The sequence below is a fragment of the Odontesthes bonariensis genome, chromosome 22, assembly GCF_027942865.1.
Source record: "Odontesthes bonariensis isolate fOdoBon6 chromosome 22, fOdoBon6.hap1, whole genome shotgun sequence".
NCBI classification, from domain to species: Eukaryota; Metazoa; Chordata; class Actinopteri; order Atheriniformes; family Atherinopsidae; genus Odontesthes; species Odontesthes bonariensis.
Genome location: NC_134527.1, coordinates 25,139,330 through 25,152,370, shown reverse-complemented (window position 1 = coordinate 25,152,370; position 13,041 = coordinate 25,139,330). Strand labels below are relative to the sequence as shown.

At 42.4% G+C, this 13,041-nt stretch overlaps 1 protein-coding gene across 1 annotated transcript in view; it reads right to left on the bottom strand.

Moving 5' to 3' along the window:
• The window catches only part of LOC142373364 (cGMP-dependent protein kinase 1-like), a 63,188-nt gene that overhangs the window by 49,710 nt on the left and 437 nt on the right, over window positions 1-13,041 (bottom strand). The window contains exons 2-6 of the mRNA XM_075456567.1: window positions 12,698-12,928; window positions 11,553-11,682; window positions 9,286-9,352; window positions 9,103-9,202; window positions 6,774-6,887 (exon numbers count right to left, since the gene is read on the bottom strand). Coding sequence (XP_075312682.1) covers window positions 6,774-6,887; window positions 9,103-9,202; window positions 9,286-9,352; window positions 11,553-11,682; window positions 12,698-12,908 — 622 coding nt within the window. The 5' untranslated portion in view covers window positions 12,909-12,928. The remainder of the gene's footprint in view (window positions 1-6,773; window positions 6,888-9,102; window positions 9,203-9,285; window positions 9,353-11,552; window positions 11,683-12,697; window positions 12,929-13,041) is intronic.

The window sequence follows — 13,041 nt, the reverse complement described above, 5'->3', positions numbered from 1 at the left end:
TCAACTATATCCAAGGAGTGATGATGCAACAATTTGCATTATAACTGAATTGGTTTTGCCCCAGTGGTCAGAGCAGCTCTGTACTTTGTACTGTGTTGTTCTCTCTTGCAAGATATTATTTAAAACATCTTATCTCCTCAGAAAAGAACTGACTCTGTGCCTTACTAAAATTTCCTTTAAAATGTTAATAGTTAATGTCACTAGTTATGATTATGATTCCGCTTATCTGAGGTTGGGTCGCAGAGGCAACAGGTCCAGGAGAGAAACCCAGACCTCCCTCTCCCCAGTGAGACTCTCCAGCTCCTCCTTGAGGATCCCGAGGCGTTCCAAGGCCAGATGGGATATATAATCCCTCCAACCCTGACTGGGTTGGACAGGGTTATAACACAATTATGGCAAAGGCAAAAATCCAGCAAATCCTTCGATCAAAACGACCAAACAGGTTGTTTGTTTGTACGGACGTCCTCTACGAGGCAGCAGGAGGGAAATATGACTTGGATTTAATGACATTACTTAGTTAGATCTGGAAAACAACAAAGTTTGGACTGAAATATATTCTTTAGACATTTTTACTGCTGACTGTGTTACATCACCAACACCAATTTCACACTCGAGGTTACATATTCTTGAAATGATAACATTATAGGTTGCATTTAGGACTAGGACCTTTAACGAAATATGGAATTTGAACCTGAGCCTTTAAATCATGCTTAAATCATTGTGATTTACGTGTGGTGGTGTTAACATTTTTTCTGTATCCGGACACGCGATGATGATCTGATTATAATTTAGTTTATGCAGGTGATTCTTTGTTGATAAATCAAACCATCCTAAAAAACTCATCTAAATATTGACTTTGGAGCACCGATGAGAAAAAGATGCACAGATCTTATGTTATTATCCAGATATCAATTTCAGATACAGACTGCATGTTAATCAGGAGTTATTTGTCATTATAAAGAAGGTCAAACACACACACACACAGCAGAGGTTGTTTGTGTGAATATTTTGAAGTGACTGATATCTCTGTGTTAAAATGGCATCAAAGCCAGTTTATGCAAATGTATTAGATTCAGATCAATTCAATAACACTTTATTTATTCCCCAAAGGGAAATAATGTTGCTGCAGTACGAAGTATTGATAAAGATAAGTCCCTAGATGCGTCCCCAGAGCTGTTCTTACAGAAAGAGAACAAAACTGAATATATTTGAATCAGCTGACGAACATGTAGAAAGTTTAGGTGTAACAGGGAGGAAGGTGTTGACTTGTCCTTACCAAAATTTTGATAATATTCTCATAACATTTTTTTTTACATAATGCATTAAATATAATAATTTTCACAAATTCATTCGTAGTATTAAGCATTTGTAGAGAACTATTTTTCCGACGTGCCCTTTTGTCGCATTGTTCAGTGTAACCTGCATTGCAACAAGGTTAGATATGCTGCCATTTCATTAGATGAAGGGTCAGCCCGTGAAGGTATAAAGCACAGACATAATATACGTATATATTATGTCTATGGTATAAAGCCCCTCTCGTCACCGCTTCCGACGAGGAGACGCGCTGTGTGGCAGAGTTACTGTAAAGCGCTGGATTGACGGTAAAATATCAGATTGGCTGTTGCAGACAGGCTTGACGCCACAAAATCATGAAAGTAAAATCCTTACATTAATATTTCATTTGGTCTCAACATTTTTGCCCGTGTTTCTGCTTTGTAAATAGAAAATGTGGAGGCACTGGCTGGAAGGTGCAAAACAACCCTTCATTGTATGGACTGACCACAAAAACCTCTCATTCATTCAAACAGCTAAGAGATTCAACTCTTTGTTTTTTGGAAGATTCAACTTCTCCATTTCTTTTCGCCCAGGTTCCCGAAATGTTAAGCCTGATGCCCTATCTCGAGAGTTCACCCCTGAAGAGGAATCTACCGAGGCCGCTCGGATCCTTCCCTCGGCCTGCCTAGTAGGAGGTTGGTCATACCTGGCTAATAGACAACCAGATCCATCAAGGGCTTGTTGTGGACCCTGATCCTGGTACAGGCCCCCAGACCGCCGGTTCGTTCCCACTCCAGCCCACCATTGTACAGCCGGCTGAAAGGTAGGGGAGATCCTGGTAATAAATCAATGGTACAATCATAGGGGCGATGTGGGGGCAAGGACAGAACCTTAACCTTACTAAACACAGAACCTAGTTCATGGTATCCAGTGGGAACGAGCGACAGATCTACCGGGGAGGTGGTAGTCTGAAATTAAATGGTTCTTGGCCCCACAGTAGAGACATTCATTGGCTTTCAAACAACGGAGACGCTCCTCCAGAGTGAGCCTTGCCCGGCCCACCTGCATGGGTTCGACGGCAGCCATTGTAATCAGCTGTCCAGGTGAAATAGACTCCCTGGAAGGTGGATGGTTGAACAGATAAGAAGAGGACTGCCGAGTGGAAGGTGGTTGGCTGCAGGACGCCCTCTACCTCCACCACGCGGCCAACCTGTCATCGCTCAAGGTAGCCAGAGTGACGAGATCCTCAAATGAAGAAGTCTCCTCCCGTGATACCAACTGGTCCTTCATCTGCTCGTTGAAAGCCTTTATGAGCACCCCCTGGAGGACACTATCCGGCCATCCTGTTTCTGCAGCCAAAATGCGGAATTCAACCATGAATTTGGCTACACTCTGGCTGCCCTGCTTAAGGTTTAGTAGTCTCTTAGCTGCGTTAGCCTCAATAAGGCGGTGGTCAAATGTTCTCTTAAGCTCCTCCTGTATAGCAGAGAAGGGAAAAGAGTCAATCGAGTGCGACTGAAAAAAAGGCGAGTGCCCAATCTAGCGCTCTCCCTTCTAACAGAGCCACCACATAGGAAATCTTTGCAGGGTCATTGGAGAAAGAATGTGGCGAATGAGCAAAGGCTAGGGAACACTGGAGCATGAAACCACAACACTTGCTGACGTTTCCGGAGAAATGGTCTGGTGTAGGTAAGGAGGCGTTGCGAAAGATGGATTCAGGTGTGGTACCCTGGCTGGCTGACGCCTCAGCTGGTGAACTGACAGGAGAAATGCCTGGGGAGGGAACAGACAGGCGTTTGTGAATATCTTGCAACAACTCGAAAACCTGATTGAGGCGTTGGTTGTTGGAGCCCTGCTGTTCCCTCAAAGAATGCAACGCCCTGTCGTGTTCTCCGAGCAAGATTCCCTGATTAGATATGGCTGCCTGGAGAGCATCTGCTGGGTTCATCTTATTGGCCAGATTATGCTGTCATGGCGAGGTAAACTAGCCGTCTCCTTAATGTGAGGACCCAAACTCAGACACTGCAAGCTGATGTGAGAATGACAGAGTTTATTGAGTGGAAGTGGTGTTTGTAGATTGTGGGGGGGGGCTCCTGGAGAGAGATGCTCTGATAACAGGAAAAGATGGTTAGGAGGGTTGAAGGAATGATAAGTCCAATATATATTGCAGGTGAGTCCTTACTGAGTTCATGTGGGGATCCAGGTTGGAGAGGAGGGTGCTGGCTGTAGGCTGTGCTTCTGGGGCGAGCAGGCAGGCAGACAGATAAACGGAAGGCGAATGCTCCAACTGGGAAGTGGATCCAGGCACCAGCTACCTGAGCACGGAGATAAGGCAAAGGGAACAGGACTGTGGAAGACAAGACAAAAGGGTAACGCTGAGAAAAGGTCTTCTCTGGAGAATTAGTAGAGAGCCGTATTACCACTCAGGAAGTGAGATAATCTGGCGAAGACTGCAGCTCCTGCAGATCCTTAAAAAGGGTGTTCTGATGAGGGTAGATGACGAACAGGTGTGATGGCAGGAGTGATCCAGCCTCCGCCCCAGACTCCCAGGAAACCTGCCCCACCCTCACCTAAGACTTAAAGGGATAGTTCGCCTCTTTTGACATGAAGCTGTATGAAATCCCATATTAGCAATATCATTTATGAACATTGACTTAGCCCCTGCTGTGTCCTGTGAGCCGAGTTCCAGCTGAGTTTTGGCATTGACGAAGGTAGTCTGGCTAGTTGGCTGGGGCTAAAAAAATAAAGCATCTTGTTTCTCAAAACAATATGCGTTAAAAAGAGTAATACATTTGCATCACAAAATCGTCGATCGAGAAAAAGTCAGACCTCACATCGCTTGGCGCTACTTTTGCCTCCCTTGATATCAATGCGTCCAATGTAAGCTGTGCAGACCGAAGAGCAGACCGAGCACTCCCCTGCTTCCGAGCAGGAAACACCGTAACAGGTACGGCTATCGCTAGGTGGCTGAATGCATTGATATCAAGGGAGGCAAAAATAGCACCAAGCGATGTGAGGTCTGACTTTTTCTAGATCGACGATTTTATGATGCAAATGTATTACTCTTTTGAATGCATACTGTTTTGAGAAGCAAGACGCTTTATTTTTTTTATCCCCAGCCAACTAGCCGGACTACCTTCGTCAACGCCAAAACTCGGCTGGAACTCGGTTCACAGGACCGGCATTCCAGGCATTACTTGGGCTGTGGAAAGCTCAGTTAGATGGTCTAAAAAGGTTAACAACTTTCCTGTTTCCATGGTTATGCATCAAAATAGATTTAAAAAATAGTACCTGAGCAGCAGCCATGATTTCTCCAAATGTTAAGTGAAGGAGCTCCAATACTTTAGCTTCTCTTCATTGGCTCCCTGTTAAATTCAGAGTAGAATTTAAAATTCTTCTCCTCACATTTAAAGCTTTTAATGACTAAGCTCCATCATATCTTAAAGATCTCAAAGTTGGATATTTTCCCAACAGAGCACTTTACTCTCAGACTGCAGGTTTACTTCTAAAAGTAGAATGGGAGGCAGAGCATTAAGTTATCAGGCCCCTCTCTGTGGAACCAGCTGCCAGTTTGGGAAGCAGACACACTCTCTACCCAGAACCAAGACTCAACAAAGACACAAAGAAAACTAAACCAGAGCAAAGAACAAAAATCAAAGCAATGATGACAATCAGTGAACTGAAGTGAACAAAACATTGAAAAACAAGAAACCAAAAGGCAAATAATAAATTAGCATACAGAACTAAAAAAACTAAAACTCCATGAACATAAATTCCGAACAGCATACACATTTATTAATAAAAGCTACAGTCTTTATAAGACTTTTTCAACTGATTCTTTGCTTTAAACTCCATCTTGTTTACCCTCAGAGTTTTCTGTCGCTCGCGTTCTTGCTCTTCCCTGAACTTAACTTTTGAATCCATCTCACGTAGCATATTTCTTTAGCACAAAGAAAGATTTTTTCTTTCACTGACTTGAATGACACTGAGCAGCACAAGAACACGGGCTGAAAGCAGCATACAGAGACGAGAGAAGGTTTAAAGGTATCTGGGTAATAAAGAGCATGATGATTCTTTTAAAATGACCCTCAGAGCTAAGAATGTTTTTTCAGTGGGGGTTTGACATCCTTCCAGTAAATCAAACTGATGCACAGAAATTATTTAAACACTTGTATTTACAGACAATCCATCATCTACTTCATTGATCAAATATTAAGTTTAATATGTCTCTCCAAAACTCTAACATATGACACATATGAAGACATCCATGCCATGGGCACTGATACACATCCATACCATCACAGACGCTGGCTTTTGCACCTTTCTCTGATAGCCTGGATGCTCTTTTTCATCTTTGTAGAAGCAGACGTCAGTTTTTCCCAAAAGCAGCTGAAACGTGGACTAATCTGACCACAGAACACGTGTCCACTGTCTTTCTGTCCATCTGAGATGAACTCATGTCAAGAGAACTGGGCTGTGTTTCTGCACAGAGTTTATATATGGCTTCCTCCTTGTCTAATACAGTTTCAGATTACATTTCTGGATGCAGCCGTGGACTGTGTTGAGTGAAAATGGTTTTCCAAGCTCCTGCTGAGCCCATGTGGCTGTATTGATCATGGTGGCATGACGGTTTCTCATGCAGTGCTGCCTGAGGGCTCCAAACTCATCCAACAGTGGTGTCTGTCCTTGACCTTTCCACACTGAGATTTCCCCAGACTCCCTGAATCTTTTCATGATATTCTGCTCTGTAGATGCTGAAAGACCAAAGTTCTTTATAATCTTACTCTGAGAAATAATTTTTTAATTTACTGATGATTCTCTGATGGAATTTGGCACAAAGTGTTAAGCCACGACCCATCCTTGTTGGAAAGACTAAACCTTAATCAAAATCAGAACGGCTTGTTAAATTAGGAACTTTCAAACAAAGGGGAACTAAAAAAATACTTTTCTTTTGTAGAAACAGCCGCTGAAAAAAGGGGTACAAATGTTGACTCAACTAAATATCATATTTGACTGTTCGACCTTCATTACTGTTTGCAGGGATGATTTTGTGATTGTTTGCATTCCAGCTGGAGGGGTTTCAGTCCACCTCCTTGTCATGGCCGAAGTGCCAAGGCACCGTACCCTCATGCTCCCCGGGCGCTGTGAATGGCTGCCTACCGTTCCAGGTTGGCATCTGTCTCAATGAGTGTGTGACCCTGTGCATGAGTGTGTCAACAGGTGCCAACCTGGATGGGTTAAAAGCGGAGCACAAATTTCGTGCGTATGCATGTATGCATGACAATAAATCTGATCTCAATCTTAAATTTGTCACAGAAATTGCTGCCATGAATGGATTAGGTGACCTTCACTGCTGTTGTTGATGACAGGTATTTATTTTGATCCTCAGGAGATGCAAACAGTCGGACTAAACGGTCAGCGTTTTTCTCCAGAGTGATGGATTTGTTGGTGAGGACAGCTGGTTTACTGGTGCAGGTGTGTAAAGAGTGTGTATTCACCTGTTACACTTGCTGTGCGGGTGCAGTTATACAGGATGGCCAACTCTCCAAACACTTTTCCTGGACCTATGATGCAGATTTTCTTTCCTTGTTTTGTCACCTCCACCATCCCCTCTGTGAACACAAACACAGAGCAGACAAGCTGAAAGACATTCAACTAATCTTTATAATCAAATACAGCTCTTTCTTCAGTGGCTGAATACTCTGTCTTTTGTAATGATTAAGAGTTTTAAGCAAAGTTGTGCTTTGCTCATTTGTGTTAAGGTCGTAAATTCCACTGTTAGGAATTTCTGAATAAAATTGAGGAGGCCTGAGGAGCAGCTTCAGAGTGATCAGGAAGAAGCTGTGAAAAGCTGTCTCCTCATCAGCTCTCCTCATGAGTTAAAAATCCTAAACGTCTCTCTCTCTTCTTTATGAATTTGTAGGTATTTGAACCTGACAATAACTTCACATAACAGCATCTGAGTCATAGTTTGCCTTCAGATGAGTCAATAACGAAGATCTATTTGTCCCTGAGTGCTTTGCTAAATAGATATTTATGTTTTTATCACCATATCTGTTTGTGCAGCAGGTTCCTTTACATGGAACAACCACCATATTACCACCATTAATATTCTGAGGGTGAAGAAGAAGAAAGGGGAGGGAGTCGGCGGCTGTGGATGCTATTTTGTGAGAAGTTTGAGGAAAGGTATTTAAAAATCAAAGAACTATACTTATGACATAAAGCAAGAGCAGCCAACAATGTGGGAATCAACTTCGTCCACGAAGCGAAAACATAAAGAAGTTAAGCAAATTTGGGATAGGTGAAGGCAGACAAAGCCCCAGAATACATAATCAGCAGAGTAAAGACAGAATCAACAGCTGTGTGAATCTTTTAAGATGGACTTCAACGTGTGTATTATCACTTTCTGAGGGCATTGCTGCCAAATGAAAGTGCAACGTTACTGTGGAAATTCATCAAGAACTGGCAAGTTTCCATCATTAGGACACATTAGGAAAAGTTGATAGAAGAAGCTAAATTTAAAAAGTGATTTGAAGCACATGAGTTTGGGTCGATGACAAACAGTCCTTTATCTTTTGTTCTTGACCAGCGTCACTGGTTTTGTTTGTGTCTTCTTCCTCAAAGTTTTCTTTTCAAGGTCAGCAACCCCTACTTATTTCCAGCCATGTGGAATGTAGACTACAGTGCCACCTACTGATCACAGGGCCACACAGACACAAACAACCACACACACACACTCCTAAGGGCATTTTTTTAGAGACATCAATTAACCTAACATGCATGTTTTTGGACAGTGGGAGGAAGCTGGAGTACCTGGAGATAACCCACGCATACACAGGGAGAACCTGCAAACTCTACACAGAAAGGCTCCAGCAGGAAATTGAACCTGGAACCTTCTTGCTGGGAAGTGATGGTGCTAATCACCACACCACCGTGCAGCCCGTTTATGTATCTATTGAAAGTAAATAAATTGAAGCAAAACCCAGCTGTCTGTGGTCATGCATTGCTGCTGACCTAAATCTTGAGTGTTACCAAAACGTCCGACCAGTTTATCCAGAAGGTGCTGAGATAAAAATAAACATGTACAGTTGAGAGTGTCCAGACCAACGCTCCATTTATCAGTTTTAAAGATAATGATCCAGATCCAAAGCAGAATTCATTGCCTTTTTCCTCTCTTAATGCTCTGATACATTAGTAGTTTCTGTACAATGTTGCAGACAAATATACAACATGGTCACACTGCTTCTTCCCAGCTCTTGATGCAGGTGTAATTAAGCTTCATAAAGATTGAAACTAAACAGAACAGCGTTTGTTCGAGGCATTGTAAATGTCTCCTCTTTAACACAACATTGCAGCACAGCAGGCTTCTGAATGCAGCATGTGTGTGAGCACTTTTATCACACACAAATCAAAGACCAGGCAATGACCTCACCGCGATAATGCCTCAACTACTGATATAATATGTGATCTCTTCCTGTTATTTTCTCCTCTTCAAGCGCTCCCCACCTTTCTCTTCACTGATAGAGACTCTGCTTACTCTGGCTAACTATTTTGTGTAGCTCAGACAAATGGACTGTCAGTCCATATCAGTCCAATTCAGTTTTTCACTTTAGTCCCTCTGAGCAGAACAAGCCTGGAAGTGTGATGTGGAAATTCATGAAATAATATCTGATTCTGTCTTTTAGTTGTGAGGCTTTTCTCTGTTTTCTCTGAAAAATTTAAAGATTAAGGGATTTTGGAGGCAAAAGAAAAGGCTTGGTTCATTGAATCTGCAGTTTTATGACATTTTTAGTTCAAAGATAGTTTATAACTATTGCTGTTCCTCACCCTCCAGAACGTAAACCTTGGAGCCAACGTCCCCCTCCTGGATCACGCAGCAACCTTTATCCAAGCTGGTGGGATACATACAGTCCATGATGGTGGGGATCTGCGGATATCAGCCAACAAATGAGTCAATAAATCACAAAAACAATGATACTCCATTAAAACCAGCTGAGATGTGGCAGTTACCTGCCCGTGCTCCAGATGTTTCATGTAGTCATTGTCCATGAGAGCCCTTTGGATCAGCTCACTAGACCTGCACAAACACAAAAAACATTCCTGATCAGTGTGTGTTCTCAGACAGCCCACACCAGCTAGATCTGAAGGGGTTTAAGGACTAAAAATTAATCTTGGATACCTTGTCAAAATATTTCTTTGAAAATGAGATTTTGCTGGAACAAATGTGAAAATCCAACAGCTTAGGCTCATTTTAAAGGAAAAACATCATTCAAAGTTTAAACAAGTCATGGGAAGTTAGACTTTTACAGACTAAATCAGTATTTTAGTATCTTTTATTGTTTCAATTAGAATCACTGTTTATGTTCTAGGATTTCTATAATTGTTTCTACTTTTCTGAAAATTGAGTTTCAGGAGCAGTGATGTCACCCATAAAATTGTGACCATGTCAAAATTACTCCTCCAGACATAATTCATACATCGAAACATATGTATTTTCATCTTTTTAACCCATTGTGTCTATCATTGCAACATGCCTCTGAGTGCAGAGTATATTTCACTCCCATTATATAAGAACTGTGAAATTTCTCTTCTTTCTGTTTTTAATCTGCCTACTCAACAGAGTGGTGCTGCTTTTAATTCAGAGCAGCTATTTATGCACACTAAAGGAGGTTTGAGGAAGCAGGATTTAACCTTGAGGCTTAGTAACAGATATTCAAGTACTAAAATCTCAACTTCGGAAAAAGTGTGGAAACGACCTGCGTAAATGATGAATGCCACTTGTGCGTATTTAAGTGCACCTGCACGAGGATACTAAATTTGCATACTCCACGCCCAAAATAATACCATATAAGGCTACACTTCCACTCTCCTGTGGCAGAAAGGGTTGAGTGTTGAGTCACGAGAATGGCAGCGCAAAAAAGAACAACTTTGTTCTGTAATTGAAGCTCTGCTTTCAGAGATCCAAAAAGGAAAATCATTTTTAGCAGTGGAATTATGGGACCAGATAAAGAAATTACGAGTGCTGTTAATTCCGTGTCACCTGTAGTGCGTAAAGTCACCGAAATAAAGAAGAAATGGTTTGATATGAAAATGGCTTAGAAAAAACAACAATAAAAAAACGTCTCTCCATGGGCAGGCGCTCGATGAATGCAACTAAAGCCGTGCAATCAGTTGTTGCCTCATTATGATGGCACTTTGATTGGGCGGTCCATGAGGGGGGGTTTCTGGCATGTTGTCTGCCTGGGATGGTTCAAGTAATGGGAGACCCTCGTTCATGGCAATATTGTGCAAAACGCAGCATGCCAGAATAATCTGACATGCCTTCTCTGGGCTATAGAGCAGTTTGACCCCCGCTGTATTGAAACACACCCACCTGGCCTTCAGCTCAGTCAGTGCGCTCCACAACGGCACGGGTGCTTTGATACGTACATGTGTACAGTCTATTGCTCCAATTTTGTTTGGCAGTCCAATCATGGCATGAAAGTCCCTCTTAATTTGTACTTGTTCGACAGCGGTGTATGGGAGTTTGATGTACCATGGGTGATAAACTGATGAGAGCTTTGATGACCAAGGGGAGCGAACGACTCAGAGGACTGGGACACCCCCGATCTGCCTCCAATCTCCCTCTGAAAGGTTCCCGTGGACAAAAATCCAAGGGTGGTGAGGACCTGGACGTGTGGTGGAATTGGGTTTGATGGGCGTGTTTCTCTCTGGAGTTGTGGCTCTAAGCAAGCTGCATATTTGCAGCGGCACAGTCCTTGGCAATCTAAATCGCAATGTCAGCCATTTGTCTGTCTCCGCAACGATATCTACACTGTCTCGGACTCTTTCAAGAGCCTGACGCGCTAAGGCATCCAAAAGTAGCAAGTCAGCCGCTGGTTACACTTCCCATTGACCTAGTTATATCCAGAGTCAAATTAACCTTCAATTAGTGCATAATTTAAGTCAAACAGAGTAATGTCAGCATAATTATGGAGTATAATGTACATATTTATTTATGATTGCTTCAAAGTAATTAAATATACAATCCATTAGTCAAGCAAACTTGATTCGAATAACAGCAGCCTATTTTACGAAACTCCTACGACAGGTCTGGATCACTTGTAAATTCTGTTCGTACCTGAAAGAAAACTTAAAATATGAAAAAATTGGTAAATGCGCAACTTAAGAACTTAAGAACAAATCTGTTCGTACGAATGGTTGTTGCATGAGGCCCCATGAGTCAGTGTAGATGTGTAGAACCTTTGTTCCTTCTTTGTGAGGGTTACTGGACTCACTCTTTGCTCTTTCGGTGGCTGGTGACAACAGTCAGCCGGGAGGGGTCCAGCGCCGTGGGTTCTGCAGAGATGGCCTGTCTCTTGGTGCGCTGAGGCTTACCAGGTGCTGTCGGAGTCTGAATCGCATTTCCTTAGAAACCACATTATATATACAGTCATATCTACTAAATCCTCCTGTGATGCAACAATAAACAAGATTCACAGTTTTTATAACAGATTTTGCTATCTGGTGCTGTTCTTGTGTCTTTGTTGGGTTTCATGGACAGATCCACAAACTCAAAGCTCATGGGAACAGACATTGAAAAGTCACCAAAACTCTCCTGCAGAGGAGCAGAAGCAGAGATACCAAACAACCATAAACCATGCAGAAATGTCTTGCTGGTATTTTTTACACCATTGTTCTGTAATTGTTTTACTTGATCTTCGTGCAGCTTTTGATCCGTTGACCATGAAATTTTACTTATTAGGCTTAAGGTCTTGGCTTGCATCTCTGGCTCTGCATTAGATTGTTTTTCTTCCTGTTTGACTTATAGGACTTTCTCTGTTAGGGTGAACACGTTCTTGTTGCACTGTGGGGTTTAAACAGAGATTTTAAGCTTTTGAGACCCGTAGTCCAGTCCAATATTTAAAAATAAATAAATAAATAACCTCCTATTGTCTTTTCCTTGACCTTATAAAAAAGTTGACCAGGTTGAGGAAAGATGGTGGAGAAAATTCTTCAGGATTTAGGAAAAGACAACCACACAAGGGGAATCTACGACATCAATACCATCTTCTTTTTCTAAAAGATGATCCAGGATGTATCCTAAGTTAAAGGAGATAATTAAGGAAGCATTGAAGCTCCTTTCTTTGGTATTTAGAGCATCTAAACAGCTCTGACCATGGCTGCTGCTCAGATACCTGTCCTCATGTGAGGAAAAACTACTTTCTGTTCAGAGACACAGTTATCCCAAAAAGCTAGGAGAAAATAAAAATGCAAACTAAATCAAAGAGGTCCAGGTTTGTAAAGTTAGCTTCTTCCTTAAATCCCAACCTCCTGAAGACTTACTGTAAATATATTGTTACCATAACTCTACCATACATGACCAATCTTGCCCTGTTATGACCACTTCCCCCTGACTGGTGTGGTGATGGCGCCGACACACCTGTGTTTGCTGTGTTTGAGGTGGGTGCTTGCTGTGAGGTGTTGCGATGCCTGTCCAGCTCTATCTGCAGCTGTCGGATCAAATCATCTTTGGTGTCCAGTTCCAGCTCCAACTCGTCGATGAGAGCGTCTCTTTGTCTGAGCTCCTCAATCTTCAGCTGCAGCGCCAGCTGAAGGTCCCGCAGGGTGCCGCCACTCCTTGACACGGCCATGGACGCGTTTGTCGACCAATCTGCTGAGCAGGATGGAGATAATTTACAAAGGATGGGGTTATAAACCTGTTATGGCTAGGGGGCAGTTACACTGATCAGAAAATAGACACTGAACTGGGACACTGGGTCTAAA